The 20933-nt window shown below is 31.3% G+C and overlaps 1 protein-coding gene across 8 annotated transcripts in view; it reads left to right on the top strand.

Annotated features, from left to right (window-relative positions):
* The window catches only part of LOC139487577 (scavenger receptor cysteine-rich type 1 protein M130-like), a 69615-nt gene that overhangs the window by 11795 nt on the left and 36887 nt on the right, over nt 1-20933 (top strand). For 3 of the 8 annotated variants that reach the window (XM_071272468.1, XM_071272466.1, XM_071272471.1), the window contains 17 exons: nt 1173-1313; nt 1569-1792; nt 2961-3158; nt 3805-3960; nt 4503-4730; nt 5389-5507; nt 13645-13780; nt 14178-14238; nt 14704-14786; nt 15279-15367; nt 15870-16026; nt 16922-17032; nt 17498-17657; nt 18067-18245; nt 18870-18977; nt 19419-19557; nt 20623-20828. In XM_071272468.1, coding sequence (XP_071128569.1) covers nt 1173-1313; nt 1569-1792; nt 2961-3158; nt 3805-3960; nt 4503-4730; nt 5389-5507; nt 13645-13780; nt 14178-14238; nt 14704-14786; nt 15279-15367; nt 15870-16026; nt 16922-17032; nt 17498-17657; nt 18067-18245; nt 18870-18977; nt 19419-19557; nt 20623-20828 — 2495 coding nt within the window. The other 5 variants (XM_071272465.1, XM_071272467.1, XM_071272469.1 and 2 more) reach the window with 4 other exon arrangements.

The raw sequence follows: 20933 nt of genomic DNA, 5'->3' as shown, positions 1-20933 counted from the left end.
TTTTTTGCTTTGATGCCTTCCTGCGAAAGAAAAGCATCAGTGCCTAAAAATTATAGTGTAAGGTATATAGGAAATTTTGTCTTAGACAAGTGCCTGTAGTTGTGTCCAGTCTATCTGATTCCTCCCACTTGAAATGACCTCCACAATATCGCTAAAGTGCTGAAAGTTGCTGTTTAAAACCAATCAATTTCTTCCTAAGAGTTGGAGTTTTCCATTATTTTATCATGACTATGTATTAGCAATTGGATCCTTTTAGACAGAAATGAATAAATTTGGTGTATTTACTGTCTTCTGATTGGTTAAAATTATTAGTTTTATTTTCAATGTTATCAATTTTTATGACGACACGCCCACTCTGACGGTGTGTATGCATACGCCAACATGTATTGTTATTGGTAATATAAATGATATAAAAAGTTCTTTGAGCTTTATTTTTGATGGAAATTTATTTATAATGAATGGCAATAATTTATTTTGAATTTATTGAACCATAAAATGAATTTTTGACTCTTCACATTTTACATAATCCGCTTCGCGTATTATTCAATGTGAAGAGTTAAAAATTAATTTTATGGTTCAATAAATTCAAAATAAATAATAGCCATTCATTAAATAACTAAAATTACTGCACAAACTTAACTGAGGGGGGGGGGGGGGTCTTTACTTTCTCATCTTTTTTTACATGTTTTTTGGAATCGAAGAATAACTGAATTTTTGTTAATAAATATATGTATTTACTATTTTCACAAGTTCAGCTTTCAACTCAACTTTCAACTCAATACACAATTTTAGTAGATGTATAAATTGTTATTTGAACAAGTTCTACCTTCTCTTCAATAGAAGACTTTCAAATTTGTGCACTTTCTGGTAAATTTCCTACGTCACAATGCTTTTCATATAATGTCAACAGTCAGAACTGATTGTTTTTGGTGGCTTTGTTTACACAGATTGACCCTTCAAATTATCTCATTCTTGAACAGCTTGAGATTGGTGTATAGGAAATATGTATTTCCTGTGATTTACCATGTTCTATGAAATCCAGGAAAATGTTATTAATTGGTATCCCAAGAATGATAGGGAATTCATAGATTTAAAATACAATGATTATTCTTATGGATATTTTTCCTTTTAGATATTCTTGAGCTATTAAAACTCTTTCATTAAATTAACAGATTAGGTGTCAACAAGAACCTTAGAGGCTACAATGAGGGATTATTGGAAGTATATAGAGGTGGTAAATGGGGACTTGTTTGTGATGATGATTGGGATGACCAAGATGCTGATGTAGCCTGCAGACAATTAGGATTTACTTCGTAAGTATGTCAAACACTCTCACCAAATTTGTTAATTTTATTTCTTCTACATGTGGAGGATAGTTGTGTTCCTATGGTAATCACTGGTGTTAGAAAATACCTGGTATAATAAGTTGTTTTTTGGGGTATAAAGTATATAATGAAAGAAATATACAATTGATTGGAGTAACTATTGAGTGTCATGTAGAAAATCTTACTTCAATTTTTATTTGCGATATAAGATTGATATAATTTTATATTACTGTTTTTCCTCAGAGGAGCAAAAAGACCCTTGTACAGGGATACAGCTGACCAATTTCAGCAGGACAACTCATCATTTATACCGAGCAATGTACAGTGGGACAGCTCATCATTTGTACTGAACAATGTACAGTGCCTTGGTAACGAGAGATCACTTCTCAGTTGTCCATACAGTACCAGTACAGAATGTCAGATCTCAGAGGCTGTATCTGTCACCTGTGTCATGCAGAATACAACAGGTAGGTTACCTGTGTCATGCAGAACACAACAGGTAGGTTACCTGTGTCATGCAGAATACAACAGGTACATCTAATGAATACAATACTATTTCTGGATAATAACAGCTCACTGCTTAATTATCCGTACAGTACCAGTACGGACTACTATAAATCTCAGACCTCAGGATTCTACTGGTGAATTCCTGTGTCATGGAATCAGTTAATCTAGTGAGTGAATAGGTAATGAGAACTTACTGCTCCCTTGTCCATTCTGTATGGGTTATTATGTCTTTTCATGTTTGAATGGTTTTACAGTAGTAATTTTTGGGGCCCTTTATAGCTTGCTGTTCTGTGTTAGCAAAAGCTCTGTGTTGAAGGCCATACCTTGACCTATAATGGTTTACTTTTATACATGGAGAGTTGTCTCATTGGCACTCATACCACATCTTCCTATATCTATTTAGATATCTATCACAGTAAAGTTCGGGTAGAATGCAGCAGGTATGTTACCTGTGTCATGCTAGATACAGCAGGTAAGCCAGGCAAAATTAATGATCGAGTGCCTCAATAAAAAAAGACCACTGTTCACCTGGCCATACAGTTTAAAAATAAGAAGATATGGTATGATTGTTAAGAGTCAGCTATCCACCAACAAAAAGGCATAAAATCATCGAAGAGGTCACCTGAAAATGTATAGTGTCCATGACATTTTGAAACAATATACACAGTAAGAAGTTCTGACTCCTATCAACAACAAATTTAGTATCATTACATAAATAACATAAATAAACTGTTAATTTAGAAATTATTGTGTGCATTTATTATTGCAATTTTGTCATTTTAGACTAAAATGCAATTTCAATATTTGCGAAACTGAGAAAAATCCTGGTTAATTCATATAAAATATTTCAAAATGGGAGTTTAAATTATTGCAATTACAATCCTGTTGCATTTTTCGCAATAACTAAAACATCGCAATAAATTCTGCATTTACTGTAGTATCTATTAAAACCTTTATATAGCAAGACAATTAGATAGTCTCCTTTTCATGGCACCATGTCTTAAAACCTTTATATAGCAAGACAATTAGATAGTCTCCTTTTCATGGCACCATGTCTTAAAACCTTTAAATAGCAAGACAATTAGATAGTCTCCTTTTCATGGCACCATGTCTTTTTTTCCATTACAGATTGTGGTGAATCGAGTTCAGGAGAATGGATAGCTGGAGAGAATTCATGTTATATGATCAAACCAATCCACAAGGGAGATAACTTAAAGAAGATTTTAAAGGAATGTGCTGGACAGAATGGCGAGTCACATCTTGCTCTGATAGAGACTGAAGCAGAGCATTATTTTGTATCTAACATCCTGTCCAGACATCAAAAAGGTAATTGACCAGTGATCATAGTTTAAATCCAGTAAAATTGTGTTCGAATATTTTATCATGTAACCTTCAAAGCTATACTAGACCATCTTGTTTGGTTGATTTCCAGACATCAAGAAGTTAATTGACCTCGTAATTTGAATCCAGTAGAATTATGTTTTTGTTTCAACCACAACTGAAAACCCTTTGGTTTTGTATTTCATATTACCAGGGTAGGTCTGGTTCCTGCCGGACTGTATGATTGGTAAAAAAAATAAAGTTTGATTGCATCAAGAATATGCCCATTTGACAAGTTTCATTTGCCCTTTAACTTATAATCTCATTACATTGATTAATTAATTGAAATAGATTATATGTTCATAAGTTAAAAGTCCACGAGACATTTTACAACCTAACATCCTAAGTTGCCCAAATCAGACATTAAGAGGTCAACATACAACCTCCAAATATAGATACATGTACCTGTCCTCATGCCTGTTTTGTCAGAATGTTACTTTGAAGTTACAAATTCATATTTCATTGCCTAAATTGAAAATTAAATTATGATATATATTAGATATTAAAATTAAGTTGGCTGCAGTAAAAATCATAATGGTTACTACAAATATTTTGGTTGAAGTTATGTATAGCAGTATAATTTATTCTTCAGATATTGACAGAGTTATTCTGAGTTCTAAATTGAGCAAGAAGAAGGGTTCTGTATGGAAATGGCAGAAGTACACAAGGAAACAAGATGGAAAGAAAAAATGGAAAGGAAAAATGGAGAAAAAATTAGTGAAGATGAGCTACAAAAAATGGTTCCCTGGTTTGTGTATTTTAGTTCCTTAGAAAAAAAGCAAACTGTCATGGAAAGTACTGCAGTCGGTTGGTGACTCACCTATTGCTGATAAAAATCGTTTTCAAATGACAAAAAGCAAATTTTAAATACATTAAAGTTAGCTCAATTATTGGTATTGGTATTCATGTTATATGATCAAACCAATCCACAAGGGAGATAATTTAAAGAAGATTTTAAAGGAATGTGCTGGACAGAATGGCGAGTCACATCTTGCTGAATGAAAAAATAGTTTTGCCCTTAATTCTATTATACATAAGATTTTCTTTTCTTTTTTTAAATAAAAATGAAAGAGAACACTTTAATTAATATAATGTGTTTAAAAGTATAAAAGTTATGTCCACTAGAAATCAGTTTGGAGTTCTTATAAGTTAGTATTTTTTCAGTAATGATATTCTTTTAACTAAATCATTTAAAACTTTACTTCATGCTTATAAATTTTATAAATACATATAAGTGTACAAAACAAAGTTCGTGGTTTATTCTAATACAAAAAAATATTTTTCATTAAGGTTGGAATCCAACTCAGTTTGGTGCTGAGCCCTCTAAGAGTAACGGGAAGTACCAGTGTATGACTCTCAGTAACAAGTATAAACAGCCAGGACAAAGACCTTCACCTGTAGGTTTCTACTACTTTGATAGTGCTCCCTGTAAACCAGACAGGAGGGAGAAATCTTACTTTATATGTGAGACCCCACGCCAACACAAGTATAGTCAGTCCATCAGAGCAGGAGAAGAGGGTTAGTATATATACATCACTCTTGTAACTTGAAAATATGAAAATAAAAAGATGTGGTAAGATTGCCAATGACAAAACTACTGTTATCCATCAACGAACAAATGCAATGAATGTTAGCAATTATAGGCAACTGTGTAGCCGCCAACAAATTTAGCTACTGTGGATTCATTTATTTTCGTGGGTACTAATTTTCATGCATAAAGGAAAGCTTCCATGTTTGTGGATATTTCATTTCGTGGTTTTGCTGATGTCTGCATACAAGCCTTGAGAAAATTTGACATTGAACATTTAATTTCATGGTTCAACTGTACTATCAAAATCCACTAAAATTGGTTTTCAACGAATAATAATGAATCAACAGTATATAAGGCCTTGACATTGAAAAATAGGAGACAGTTCAATTAAGTACATGTCATTGTATCAAGAAGCAGTCTTACTTTATATTTGTTAATCTTCATAGCATCCAAATACATCCAGTTTAGCATGTGTCAGAGTATTAGCAAACTTTATGATTTACTTGTTTAAAAATCAAGCTTAAAAATTTTGTTTTATTCTTCTCATATGTTTTATAATACCTTTTGTACTTGTTATCTAGTTGTATAGACATATTTGCCAAAAGTTGTAAAGAAAAACTGTTAAAAGAGGTATGTTTTTTTTAGAATGTTACACCGATAATGGTGAGTCCTATAGAGGAACAACTGCAGTCACCAAAGATGGTACACCATGTACTAGATGGACTTTATCTAATTATGCCAATCCATGGACCCACCCTGAAAAGGTAAGACTATTTATATATATTGCTGAGTCTAACTTGGTTTAGCTGAGGATAGGAACTAATTGTTAAAAGTATTAGAGGAAAACACAAATTAAATTGAATATTCCATTTGAAATTTTATAAAAAATAATAAAGTTTAATTTCAAAGTGACATTTTATTGATGGTGCATCTTTGATTTAAAAAAATGGTTTTCCCAATGAATAAGATTATAATCTTTGCTATTCTTCTCCTGTCAATAAACCCTAAGACAGAAAATGGTGGAAATTAAAATAATGTATTTTTAAATTTGGACCTGAAGTTTGCATTTTCCTTTGATGTTAGAAGCTTTAGGAGATGGAAATTGGTTTGATATGTAAAGGTTTATATTTGACTTGTGAATTTCTATTTAAATGAATTATTAGCTAGATTATTTGTTTACAAAGATGGGTTTTCTGAATCTAAAGTCAACATTTTTTGTGTAAAAAATAATAATAGTACACTATACCCCTTGGTCTTTGGTGGACAGTTGTATTCATAATATTTACACAAAATTTTATTTTTATACATTTAAAGGATTATCACATAAGAAGAGAATGTTTTCATTTCAGGTTTTTATAAATATTTAATTCCAACAATATATTTTATCCTCTTTAATTATTTTTTTGATACTTTCATATCTCCATTATTTCCTCAGAGTCATTGGTTAGATTATTATAAATATTATAATAAAAACAACCAACAATTTTATATTATTTTTTAAGATCTTTTTCTAACCTATGCTTTTAGAAATAAATCATTGAAATTAATTTATTCTAATTATTGACACAAGATAATTTCATGAATAATTTGTTATTTTGAAGAACGTGATATATTGTTTTAAAATTACTTAATTTCATTTGATGTGACTTATAGGTCCATTGGACCGGGTGTATTAATATTTATAATCTGCACATATTTACACATGTCACTATAATAAATAATTTACTTACTTACTTACATAATTGTTTTCCACAATTAGCTTTACTAACCAATCAAGCAATTAACTGAATTGATAAAATACCTTGATGACCCCAAGCCAAAGACAAGCCAACAACTCAGTGGAACTGTAATTGACAGAAATGTCTCCATGTCTAAATTTTTATGCCATTTAATGCTACTTGTCAAAAATAATTTACAAACTCTATTAGATGTATTAAGTTATTGGTGTGTTACCAATTGTATGAATGTGAACTTAGATAAAACTAAAGTTGTCCATTTTAGGAACCCTTCGGTTCAACAAACATCTAAATGTTTTTTGTTAAATAATAATACAGTACAAATAGTATCTTGTTACCAATATTTGGGTCTACTGTTGACAGAATATCTCGATTATAACGAGATGGCTAAAGCTGTAGCAAGGTCTGCAAGTCGAGCTCTAAGTTTATTGATTGTTAAATGTAAAGCACATGGTGGTTTCCAGCACAGTACCTTTACAACATTATTTGATACTCTGGTCTGGCCAGTAATAAGCTACGGTGCATCCATTTGGGGCACTCGTTCTTTTTCTTGTGTCAACGCTGTCCAGAACAGAGCTATCAGGTTTTTTATGGGTGTTGGCAAGTATACGCCAAATGATGCAATTAACGGGGACATGGGCTGGAGACCTCCTAGTGTAAAACAATGGACATGTGTCTTCAGGCATTGGGCAAGGTGTAGTTCTATGACTAATGATAGAATGAATTATAAAGTTTTCAAATGGTCACATAAAAATGCTGTAAATAATAAGAAAAACTGGTGTAATAGAGTCATGAAAAAATTTAAAGATTGTAACTTTGATTTGTATACTACAATTGATTATGTGCTGCATAAGAATATTGTTCTTCAAATTGAAAATGTTTTATTTAATAAATATATTGTAGAATGGCAAACGAAAATTTTGTCACAGAGTAATGGTAACAAGCTTCGTACTTATAAGCTATATAAGTCACAATATTGTACAGAGTTATATTTAAAACAAAAAATGTCTATTAAATTTAGAAGTGCTTATGCAAAATTTAGATGTGGCGTTGCGCCACTTAAAATAGAAACAGGACGATATGAGAAAAAGCCAATAAATGAAAGATGTTGTTTTATGTGTAATAACGAAATTGAAGATGAGAAACATGTAATTACGTTATGTCCTTTATATGCAGACCTTCGAAATATATTGTATAATGAAGCAGTGAAACATAACGATCAATTTTATAACTGGTCTTTTGACGAAAAATTTATATTTTTATTCAGTAATGAAGAACTATGTCAGGTAGTTGCTAAAACCTGCTTTAATATTTTATGTAGAAGAACAAATTTTTTATTTGTATATAGCTAATGATGTATTTTAAATCTTAGATATATATAGTTTTAAAATTGTGTGAAATATTGTATATAATTAATCCTTTAATATTAGTCTCTCATAATTCTTAATAGAATGGCACTTGTATATGTTTTAGTACATGTATTTGAAGCTAATAATATTTTACTGTTAGTTTTAATATACAATATGTTTTATATATGTTATCCAATATTTCATGTTATACGCAATGTTTTATATGTATATTGGAATGTATAATGTTATTCAAGTGGTGAGACTTTAATAAACTATTGAATCTGAATCTGTCTAAATTTTAATGCCATTTTATGCTACTTGTCAAAAAGGAGCAATTCATTTCATAAAAAGTAATTTATATAAATATATAGTAATATGACTGTACAAATCATCTCAAACTATATCTCTGTCTTAACACAAATACAACAATTACAAAATGGATAGATGTACATCCACTCTGGCTTTAGTGGACTTTGAACAAGTGGAACAGGATGGCTATTCCTCTGGATATGAATCCACACCCTCAGATTCAGAGTCATCTACATCAACCCAGAAACTACAGAGTAACAGACTGATACCTATTAGCCACAACAGGGACCCAGTCAAGATAAAAGAAAAGATGAGCTACAGAAATACACAAGCTCTGACAGAACAGTTGAAGGTCATCTCATCCATACCAGAACTTTGTGATGTCACATTTGAAGTGGGTTCAGAAAAGGTCAAAGTTCATGGGGTCAAGGCCATCTTAGGAACAAGAAGCAGAGTGCTATATAATCTTATCTTAAAGAAACAGAAGGAAGCTGAATTTCAGAGAAAAGCTGACAAAAAAGACAAGAAGAACAAAGCCTCAGTTCAATCAGGCAAAGTGATCATTGTTGTGAAGAAATATGAACCAGAGGACTTCAGAAAGATCATCCAGTTCATACACAGTGGTTCTGTGGACATCAACAGTTCATGTGTAGCTGGGCTTTTATGTGGTGCATCACAATTTGGTCTGGATGACCTTGAAAGAGCATGCTGGGACTTTGTCAATCATTCTGTTAAATCAGGGACCATCTCAAAGATCATACCGTCTGCCAAGAGATACAGTCATCTTAAAACTGGGCAAAGACTACTGGAGAAGATATTTAGTGAAACACAGCAAAGTGTTGAACTGTAAATGACTGTTGAGTTGCTTGATATTGTTTTACCATTAGTGCTATATTTATGTTATTGATTTATAGATAAATAAATAAATATATATATAAAAAAAGCTGTCTTTATTTGTGATCTATAGTGTTTGCAAGCTTACTCATTAAATAGGGGTTCAAGAAGCAGAACCAGTTTGCCCTATTATGATTCCTTAGAGTGCTTGGAGTGTATTTTTAAAATGGTTATATAGTAAACAAAGGCTTGAAAGCATGCTAATCTGAACTGGGTCATAGTCTACTTCAAATTTACATTCAATATCATAATCAGAACCTGGATCAATATAATGTGCAGAAAGTCTTATGATGGTTCTTCTTATAGTTATTTCAATATATGCTTTATCTGTTAATTCTACATTAAAATAAGTGTTAGAAAAGATGTATCAATTAACATCACAAACTACCTTAAAAGTGTGATGAACTGTTTTTTGCTTTTTGGATGGGTTGATATCTCTTTGACATATTACTATGATTCTTAATTTTATTTGTGTTAATATTACCTGCATTCAAGGCACTGTGGAAATTCATGAGATATAAAATGTAGCTAATGAAGCTTTACATACTTGTTAGTCTTCAATGTTTTCCAAAATCTTGGTAAATTGAGATGTGATTTGGTGTAATTTCTCAGGTCTTGGGTAATATAACTTTCAAGTGCCAGTCTTTGTAAGAATTGGTCAATTTAGAAAAATTACAAAACATAGCTGGAAAAGACCCCACCGACTTAACCATCCTATTTTGTTGGAAAAGACCCCACCGACTTAACTATTCTATTTTGTTGGAAAAGACCCCACTGACTTAACCATCCTATTTTGTTGGAAAAGACCCCACCGACTTAACCATCATATTTTGAAGGTACCATCATTCTGAGTTAAGACTATTGGAGGTCTTTTGTTACTCTTTGTTTGGTAATTTGAGAAATCTCAAGATAACTTTTAGAACGATAGTGAATTACAGAGTTATGGAACTTATCTCCCCTTAATTGTTAATGTCAAGTACATTTCACACAAATGATATCTTGAATTACCAGAGTAGGAAAAGGAAACAAATGTTGTATTCATGAACCATTATACAATTTGATCATAAATTAGTATCAACTTATGTGGGTTTTGCTCATCATGTTTTCATCTTCTTTTTTATGTGAAGTATAAAAGAAAACCACTTTTCAAAATATTCAGCCCTTTCAAATTCAATACAAGATATTGGAATCTTATGAGCATTCTTTTCTCAAATTTTAATATCTTTTAATTATGAATAAAGAAACACAATTTGATATATATAGATAAGAAGATATCGAATGAAATTTTTTAAGGTCTGCTTAATATTTCACGTCAGAGATTAATAATTTAATTTTGAATGTGTCTTCTGATTGGCTGACATTGTTTTGTTTATCAGCTTGTAGACATTTAATTTAGTCATGTGACCGAGACATCATCAACGTTTTTTCATGGTTTACTTCGGTTTAGAATTGAATTTAGAATTAAGTTATAAGAAATAACTGTAATATTTTATCTGTTTATTCGAAATAACATAAGAAATGTGGTGCACACTTTAAGATAACCCGCTATGTGGGTTATTCAGTGTGCACCACATTTTTTATGTTATTTCTTCATAGATAGAAAAAAATATTACAGTTATTCATTAAAAAAAAAATTGTAAATCATCATTTCAACTCATATTTTTTATTTGTTTGTCAAATTTGTCATCAAAATGGTTCATCCTTGGTTTAGTTCATAATATTGACCTTTTTTTTCCTTTTAATAACCAAACATACATAGCACATGCACAACCTATCTCAAATTAAGGGTCAAAAGAGATATATAAATAAACAAGTTAAAAAACAAAAAGATATAGGCTGTGTATAGTACTTGTCCAGATTTATTTTAGCTATGGCTTGTACTGGTTATTCTAATGCAATTATTTTTTTATCAATGGTTCTGATTGGATGACAGTTAGCATAAAATTCTCTATGTCCTTGTCTGTAACTAAGGAAGGTGACATTTTGAAATGCAGAATGTATTGACATGTACAACAATAATCTACAATAATAAGCCAAAAAACTCACATATTGCACCTAAAAATCGTCTTTTTATCAAATTTTATTACATTCTGAAGTGGCACAGAAGCCAGAAAACGCCAGGTCTTTATGTTTGAAGCCAGAAGTATACCTATGACATCAAAAAGTGTAGGAACCAAAGAAGATAACATCTTTTCGCGGAATTTTCTTCAACGAAGATTTTACCCTGAAATAATGATTGAAATTTAATTATGAACTTGTTTTGCATTAGAATAGAGATAACTGTATTATATTTGAAGTTTTGTGGACGTCCATCGGTAGTTTTACTGTCGCAAATACCCCTTTACCTTTCTCCTACTATTTACTATGCGTCGCCAGGTAAACTAAATTTGCAACAGTAAAACTACCCATGGACGTCCTTAAAGCTTCAAATACAATACAGTTATCTCTTAAGTTGCATGCAGTTCTTGCTAAATAATTGTGTTTTGACAATATATATATTAAGTTTTACTGATTGATGTATATATAATATTTTTTGGGGAACAGTGTGCAGAATTATATTTTTTAAACCATGTACAGAACTAAAAATAGATATGACTTATCTTACTAATAATTTTTTAAATTAGAAAATGAGTTAATTGCTACATGTATCCCCAGTTGACTAAGTTAAGAATTTTATTTAAAAAAAAACATTTTACCTAAATTGTAAAGATAACATCATGGCATACATGATCATTTATATGATGCATAAAATATAGGATATATCCCCTTCTATCTTATCATGAAACACATACAATTTATTTATTTTTCAAATAATGTTAATGATGCATTAAAATATTCATGAACAATTTCTTTCTCTTTCCTGTTGTTTAAGATTGTTTTTGGTAAAATTAGATAATTTTGAATGTCAGCTTTTATAAATAGTTTCAAGATAATATTGCTTTGATTACAAAACAACCAATTAGGCATGATTATATTTCCCCCTTGTGATTAAGTTATAATATAATTAATCAAATTAGTTTTACTAACCAATCAACCAATCAACTGAATGAATTAAATACCTTGATGACCCCAAGCCAAAGACAAGCCAACAACTCAGTGGAACTGTAATTGACAGAAATGTCTCCATGTCTAAATTTTTATGCCATTTAATGCTACTTGTCAAAAAGGAGCAATTCATTTCATAAAATGATATGTATATAAATATAGTGATGTGAAATTAGAAATCATTTCAAATCAAATCTCTGTCTTTACACACAAATATACAACAATTAATTCCATAATGGATAGATGTGAATCCACTCTGGCTTTAGTGGACTTTGAACAAGTAGAACAGGATGGCTATTCCTCTGGATATGAATCCACACCATCAGACTCAGAGTCATCCACATCAACTCAGAAACCACATAGTAATAGACTGATACCTATCAGCCACAACAGGGATCCAGTTAAGATCAAAGAAAAGATGAGCTACAGAAATACACAAGCTCTAACAGAACAATTGAAGGTCATTTCTTCCATACCAGAACTTTGTGATGTCACATTTGAAGTGGGTTCAGACAAGGTCAAAGTTCATGGGGTCAAGGCCATCTTAGGAACAAGAAGCAGAGTGCTGTACAATCTGATCTTAAAGAAACAGAAGGAAGCTGAATTTCAGAGAAAAGCTGATAAAAAAGACAAGAAAAAGAAAACCTCCATTCAATCAGGCAAAGTGACCATTGTTGTGAAGAAGTATGAACCAGAGGACTTCAAAAAGATCATACAGTTCATACACAGTGGTTCTGTGGACATCAACAGTTCATGTGTAGCTGGACTTTTAGGTGGTGCATCACAGTTTGGTCTGGATGACCTTGAAAGAGCATGCTGGGACTTTGTCAACCATTCCGTTAAATCAGGGACCATCTCAAAGGTTATACCATCTGCCAAGAGATACAGCCATCATAAAACTGGACAAAGACTCCTGGAGAAAATATTTAGTGAAACACAGCAAAGTGTTGAATTGTAAATGAACCACCGAACACTATAAATGTGCTATTTGTCATCACTAACAGTGCTTTTTGTCAAAACTAATAGTGCTATTGTTTTTGTAATGAAATTTGAATAAATATTTGAATGATCCTGAAAATTCTTTATTCTTTAATATTATATAAAATTAAGGAGACATGGTTTTATTGCCAAAGAGACAATAATTCACTGCATTTCAAAGGAAGTAGATGTAAACAACAATAGGAAACAATACCGCCTTCATCTTTGAGAAAACCCACATCCCATAGTCAGCTATAAACAACAATAGGCAACCATACCCCCTTCAACATTGAGAAAACCAATACCCCATAGTCAGCTATGAAAGGCCTTGACATGCCAATTGTGAAACAATTCAAACATGAAAACTAACAGCTTATATATAATTGAACAGTAAAGCAAAATGATATGACAGACATGAACCAATGACAACCACCAAACTAGCATCATGGTATTAATGGGAGAAAATTAGTGTTTCAAACATTAAAACACTAGTTCCTTTGTTGTCTTACTATAATGCAAGTTTTCTTTAATATTTTATATGTTGATTTAATTAACCAGCTGTGTAAATGTAAGTATGTTTGTGTTTGTAGGGATTGGGAGACCACAAATTCTGTCGTAATCCTGACGGTGACAAAGAACCTTGGTGTTGGGTTAAAGTTGGTACAAATGACTTTGGGTTCTGTGATATAACACAATGTGATGAAGCACCTGTAACTACAACAACAGGTAGGGAATATTTTTGTCATGAGTAGAACATCATTCCTAATTAAGTGAGAGATCTGAGAGACCTGTAAGTGGGCTAGGGGCTTCACTTATGTGGAGCAGACAGTCAGACCTCTCAGTGGAATAAGTAGATTATGAATTTGATAATCTTTCCATGATTATTTGCATATCTTGTAATTTATGATATAAAGAGTGTTTCATTGGAATTTTATGGATCTGTTGTTTGGTACTATGGTATGTTAATGTCTTCCTCGTACTGGTCTCTTGAGTTAAGCCATATGCAACTGATTTTTACAGTATTCTCTTTAATAGGCATGGTTAGAAACATGTAAATACCAACGTATTAAGATATACTTCATTATAAACAGACAAGGAGACTAATTGATGTTTATATTTACAGAAGCACCAAAGGACTGCCCAGATGAGGAATTTTATTGTTACAACCATGTTAAAAGTAGAGAGTAAGTTTCTATTGTCAGTTTGTACTTTTATGTTATTCCATTATTTCAGATGTAGAAAGCGTCTAACAATAGGGCAACAGCATCCTGTATAAAAAAACCTAGCTGACCCTGTCTTTGGTAAAAAGCTGTAGTCATTTTTGGTGATTTGTAACTTGAAAAACTCTAATGTTACAATTGTCATAAATTTGTATTGCTGGATTCACTTAATTAAGATAGGATATACATGTTTTTAAATAGCTTGCAATATACCCATTACAATCAAACTTCTCTGCAGAAGATATGATAGATTGTCTTCAAATATTTATGTTTTCCATGTTTCAAATTACTTAACACCGTTTTGCATATGGTTTTTAATATGAGATTTTTCCAAGGACAAGAATTTTGTACAAATTTGTATCATGTTTTTTTTAAACCATTTGAAGCAAAAACATTTCCTACAACTCAATTTTTTATTTTATGAATCAGGTACACCACGGAATGTATATCAGAAAGTTTTAAATGTGACAATGAAATGGATTGTGATGAAGAAGAGGATGAACTGAATTGTGGTAAAGTTATCTCCCCTTCTCACACATAGCATTACATATTTTAAAATCTGCAAAAAATCAATCTTTAAAAAATATACACGTCTTTTCATAAACATTCTTTGAAAAAGGGGTAACCACTAATTATCAATTCCAATGTATGACTTATAAATCTTTATAGGTATGCATGTTATAATTGTAACAATCAATCATCACTTCATTACTGACACAATTTGCAACATTTATATTTTTGTAGAATTCTTTGTTGAGAAGTTCAAAGGTTCCATGCCCCTCAGTCAAATAGCTTTAATGAATTAGGTTATTCTTTTAGATAACCTTTTAGTCATAAAGGGTGTTTCTTTCAAATATTTTGTTGTGAGGGATTCCTGATGAAGGTGAAGGTGATATTTTCATGAGATGGATTTGAAGAACTATTGATGATTTTATACATGTATCCTGATTATAATATTTATATAAAGAAATTCTGATGTATTAAGATTGCTTTTTGTCTTACAGATTACAAACTTCCACTGTTTAAGAAGACAAAATATAGAGTTCTTAAGACTAATGTGAAAGAGAGATATGTAAAGATTGCATTAGAATATGTAAGTACTGTTGCAGTTTAAATAGATATAAAGAGACATATTAAAAAGGGGGGACAGAGGGCCTGGGTACCCCTTATGTTGGAAAAATGTGGTTGATTATTTAGGGAATCACTGAAGTTTGACTGGAGTGTGCCCTCTCTTAGGCTGTCAGTGGGCCCCCTAATGAAAGTTTCTGGATTCATCACTGATATTTAAAACAAATACAAGTTTTTTTTTATGCATGATCAATTTCAGTAATCACATAAACATTATATGTGACTTAGATTAGGATATAAACCAACAGTGGTTGAAATCTATCTAGTATATGAAAGCAGAAGAAATATATAATTCTACAAATTTCATTAGACAAATCTTCTAATTCTAATAGATCTAATGGATTGAACAATTTTTTTCTCTTGGTGGTATTTTGAATTACATCTATGTTTTACTTTATCATTTTGGAAACAGAACATAGAATACAATGTAACATAATTATATACAATGTATACATATTATGTTTCAGTGTGCCAGACTGTGTATAGAGAGTACCAGTTTTGTGTGTAGATCTATATCGTATATAGGTATACAGAGAGAATGTCTCCTCTCAGACAAGAACAGCAACACAGCTAGTCCATCATTCTCTTATACCTATGATTTCTATGACTTGAATTCTCAACTAGGTATGGATTTATAAAAAGAAATGAATTTTCTGTTCTTGGCTTAGACCTTTAGTGGTTGTATTTCAATATGTATTTGTATCATTCGATTTTGTATCATTCTTTCCACCTAAATGTGTATTAAAAAAAAATCCATTGTATGAGTTTCTTTAAATGTTTTGCATTAGAAAACAAACTTATAACAACAGAAATTGCTTGAGCATCAAATAGTTATTTCCTAGAAAATTTCATCATATTCTTAATTCAGCATGGTTAAGGGCACACGATACAGTTTTTATCCCATATTGAAATTTTGCTGACAGTTTGCATGTAGGCTTTTTTTTGACTGATTAAATCAAATATGTAATAAAAAATGTACCTTCATGTGCTACTTTTTTTTTTTAGTAAAATGAGGTCCAAATTTTATATATTCGCTTGTGGAATTTGTGGATGTATTTTTCCTTCTGACAGATTTACATAACATTTTTGTTTCTAAAGATGAACACCAGCTGTTTTTGTTAAATTATTTGTATATTCTGTTTAATTTGTTCAATTGTTTTTCAAATAACTCATATTTATCAAATGTACGTGAATGTAGTAAAAAAAAAGTCATTTTTTGCTACATATTTATCAAATTTAAAAATAATGCACTATTTACGTTTTCATAAAAATTGGCAAACTTAATCTTCTTACGTAACCAAAACAAATGGCATTTTAAAACAGAGGGGTCCATGAACTCGTTTTCAAGTTAGATAAGTTTGAATGATAAAAATCAGTCGAAAACTGAAACTTTTCCCGATAAGTCAGTATGACGTCGAGAAAATAACAATTTACTTTAGCAACATCATTACCTCCCCTGTAACTGTATCGGTTGCCCTTAAATCACTTGATGTTCTTAAGGTCTTATTTTACTTGATAGATGTTGATTGTGTTGGAGGATATAAATGTAAGAATGGTCGCTGTGTGACCTCTGATTCAGTATGTAATGGTAAAGACGAGTGCCTGGATTTATCTGATGAAGATGATTGTGGTAATGTATCTTGTTATTACAGATATGGTCTCATAAGATATCTATCAATATTTGGATATCTTTCCTACAAACTTAATTCTGAATTTAAGCACAATGATGAAATATATATAAACATATTTTCCAGTACTGTAAATTCTATATTTATGAAAGGATTGGAGGAACTAAAAGAAATTGAAAACTGTATGAGCTTCATTATTAATATTAATGCTTTTGATCTTTGAAAATCTAAGATTGACACCTGAAAGTATTGAAGAGCATTATGTTTCTTCCTGATTCAATTGCTATATTGCATCTGGTAAATAAATGTTAATGTGAGAGGGGACACCTTCCTCTGCGTTGGCTGGCAGTTAAACTGAGGATTTCTTCCCTTAAAATATATGACAAGGATTTGATTAACATATGGACCCCATATTGCTTTCATCAATGAGTTAAACTCCTTATGTTGCATGTTAATTGGCTTTGTAGATCAAGACCAAGAAGACACAATAGAAGTAAGACTGGTTGGTGGAGAAGATAAACACTCAGGCAGAGTTGAAGTAAATTACCGTGGGGAATGGGGTGTGATTTGTGATGACCAATGGGACATTAAGGATGCTATTGTTGTTTGTAGAATGCTTGGTTATGTGTAAGTTTACATATATTGAGTTGGCATATATTTTCATCAATTAAGAATGGTGGATATGATTGTCACGTACACAATTCTGAGTTTTCATAATTATAAAGCTATTTTAAAAAATCTTTCTTACAAAAAAAAAGTCATGTGAAATATTTTCTTCAAACAATTTGACAATCACAAAAGTTCCATTGCAACATAAGCAAAGAATGAACTTGTTTTTAAATTAAAAAAAGAAATATAATTAATTGGTTATCGTACACAGTGAAACTGGATTAATCACATGGTGATTGCATATTTTTTACGGTAAAAAAGTATTTCAATCATACATCAAATTTTGTAAAGTTTGCTTTAAATTATACTTAGAACTTTTGTAGAATTGTAGATATATATACAAATAAAAAAATATACCTGATTTCAGCCATGCATTGTCAGCATTTACAAGAAGCAAATTTGGAAGTGGAAATGGCAAATTTTTGTTAGATGAAGTCAATTGTTTTGGTAATGAGACATCTTTATTGTCATGTGACTCTAATCCATGGAAAGATCATGATTGTAAAGACTATGAAGTAGCAGGAGTTCAATGTCAACAATCAAAAGGTTAGTAACCATGGTTACAGTTCTAGTGTATGATATTCAGACATCTTTATTGTCATATGATGCTACTTAGCCATGAAAAAATTACGATTTTAAAGACTAATATAATGAAGTAGCAGGAACCAAACAAAATATAGGTATGCATGGTAACAGTACTAGTTGTCATGATCAACCTCAGACATCTTTATTGTCATGTAGTTATTAATTAGCAAAGGTTCAGAAACATGAGAGTTAATTTAAGAGTAGTAATTGAATCTCTTACAAGGTCAATGACATGACAGGTGTTGTTTTAACTATTCTGTTATATTTAAAAGTCTTTATAGTGTTATGACTTTAAAACTTGTGAACATTTCAGAAAATTGATACTCTGCACATGACCTGATTTAATTTGTTTACACTAGTAATCATTTTTTGTTTCTATGATGCAAACGAATGCAACCAGGCCCTTATAATTACTGACGTATCAGTTTACTATTCCTTACAAACTTGTAATTCTGATTTCACATGCAGCAAATCAGAATTGCTTATCAACCAAATAGTTTTTAATTGTTTTAGAGTGTATTCCTGGCTAATTCATATGTGATAAGTCTGAATTGGTTACTATGAAGGTGATATTTTATGTTTTAGGGTGCAATCCTGATGAATTCACATGTAGTAATGGCAACTGTGTACCACACCGACTTGTATGTGATTCAGAAGATGATTGCATTGATAACAGCGATGAAATAGATTGTGGTATGTTTATTTTTATTTCTTTGGAGTTATTTCATTTTTATTACCTCACAAGTACTTTTTTAAGACCACCTTTTTGGTTTGGTGATATCATGCTCACCTTGACTGCATCATGATTTTGATTCATGACCTTGTTGAACCAAAGACTTTGAAATTGTTGTTCTGATTTCATACATTATGTTAACAAGGGGTTCTAGAGACTTTGTAGATACAATGGTTTGAATATATGAAGTGTTTTTCTATTTACCTTAAATGATGATCTAAAAATTGAAAAAAAATTCTTTGCCGTCCAGGGAAGTTGACTTTATTAGTGTTATTTAAGAAAACAACCCATAAAACACAAAAAACATGGTTATTGATGATAAGATAAAAAGTATATGAACCTATGTGTTGCAAGGAAGTCCTTTCTTTGAAAATCAATTTAATTACTTCAATTTTGAATAGAACTGAAGATAGAGTTAGTGAATGGAAGTTCCAGTGAAGGTCGTGTAGAGATCATAAGAAATGGTGTCCGTGGTACCATATGTGATGATAAGTGGGATGATAACGCAGCGACAGTTGTGTGCCAGATGTTAGGATACAAGTAATATATTATTGTTAACATTTTATATGTGGTGGCCATTGAATGTTTAAAACAAAAGATAAAGTTTGTAACAATACCTTAGAAATATCCATATTTTCACATTATATCTGTTGAATTGACCTATATAGTAACTCTAAGTGTTATAACTTAATTTAAGACCTTCAAATCACAAATTGATGCTGTAAGAGCTTTAAATATATTATAATACAGTTATAGTGCATATCTACAGGAAAGTATGATTCAATATTTTTCTAGGAGTTGACAAATGTTTACCATCACAACTCCTCTTAAAGTCATATGAAACGAGTGACCAGTGAAAAGTAATGTTGATCCAATTCTTGAACCAATGCATACATATATCATAAACTTAGTATTCTGTGCACAATTTTATCATTTTTTTCGCATAAATTTCGTATAATCATCAATTATTTTTTCAATCAATCAGTGTAGTTGTGAAAATATGGCAGGTAATTAAAGTTCATGTTTTGAAGCTGAAGTTTAACGATTGTCACCCGTTTGTCAACAATCAACAAAGAAGCATGGATATTGAGCACATGTTTAACATGTACAATCAGATAATAGTTTATTTCAGTGACAGAACCATGCGTATTGCGATCACTGGATTTATACGAGAAAGGTCATGTTTAGTCACTTTGCATACAGAAAATATGTTGGTGAATTGCTTCCTGGAAGCAAACAATTAAAAATAAGTAAACTTCTTCTGAATGTGCACAAATTAAAGAATTTTCTTCAGAAAAAAGTATATGTAAATAAGTTTAATAATGAAAACTATCCATTTTGTTATAAAAAAACATGTTTCATTTATTTAAATTTGAGGTTTCATATGACTTTAAACCACACAACAGAATTTCATGAAAATTTGTAGATGATAAGGACATACTATATAAATGTGCATTACATTCAGAAGGTTTTATCAGTTGACATTTATAGGAATATGGGTTTTTGAACTGAGTAATCTGGTGAGATTTTGTTTGCCTAGCCTAGTGACAATGTTGGGTCCTGGGGTATGTGAGGATGTTTACAAAGGTTCTTTGATTTTAACAGTACTGGTGTAGCTAAGGTTGACAGTATTTACGGTCCAGGAACAGGTATGATCTGGTTGGATGGGATGGTTTGTGACGGAACAGAGACAAGTTTAGATGACTGCCACATTCCAGGATGGGGTAAACATGACTGTGATCATTCTGAAGATGCTGGGGTCATATGTACTAATGTTTCCATTGCCTCTACTACAACGACAGAAAAACCATGTAAGTTGTTATAAATCACTCTAACAATGTTTGATATAGGAATTTCAGAATAAGGAGACAGGGTATATAAAAAAAGAAGATGTGGTATGATGGCCAATGAGACAA

Source organism: Mytilus edulis, chromosome 9 (assembly GCF_963676685.1).
Source record: "Mytilus edulis chromosome 9, xbMytEdul2.2, whole genome shotgun sequence".
Taxonomy (NCBI): Eukaryota; Metazoa; Mollusca; class Bivalvia; order Mytilida; family Mytilidae; genus Mytilus; species Mytilus edulis.
The sequence above is the reverse complement of the archived record's forward strand: the minus strand, read 5'-3'. Positions and strand labels throughout refer to the sequence as shown.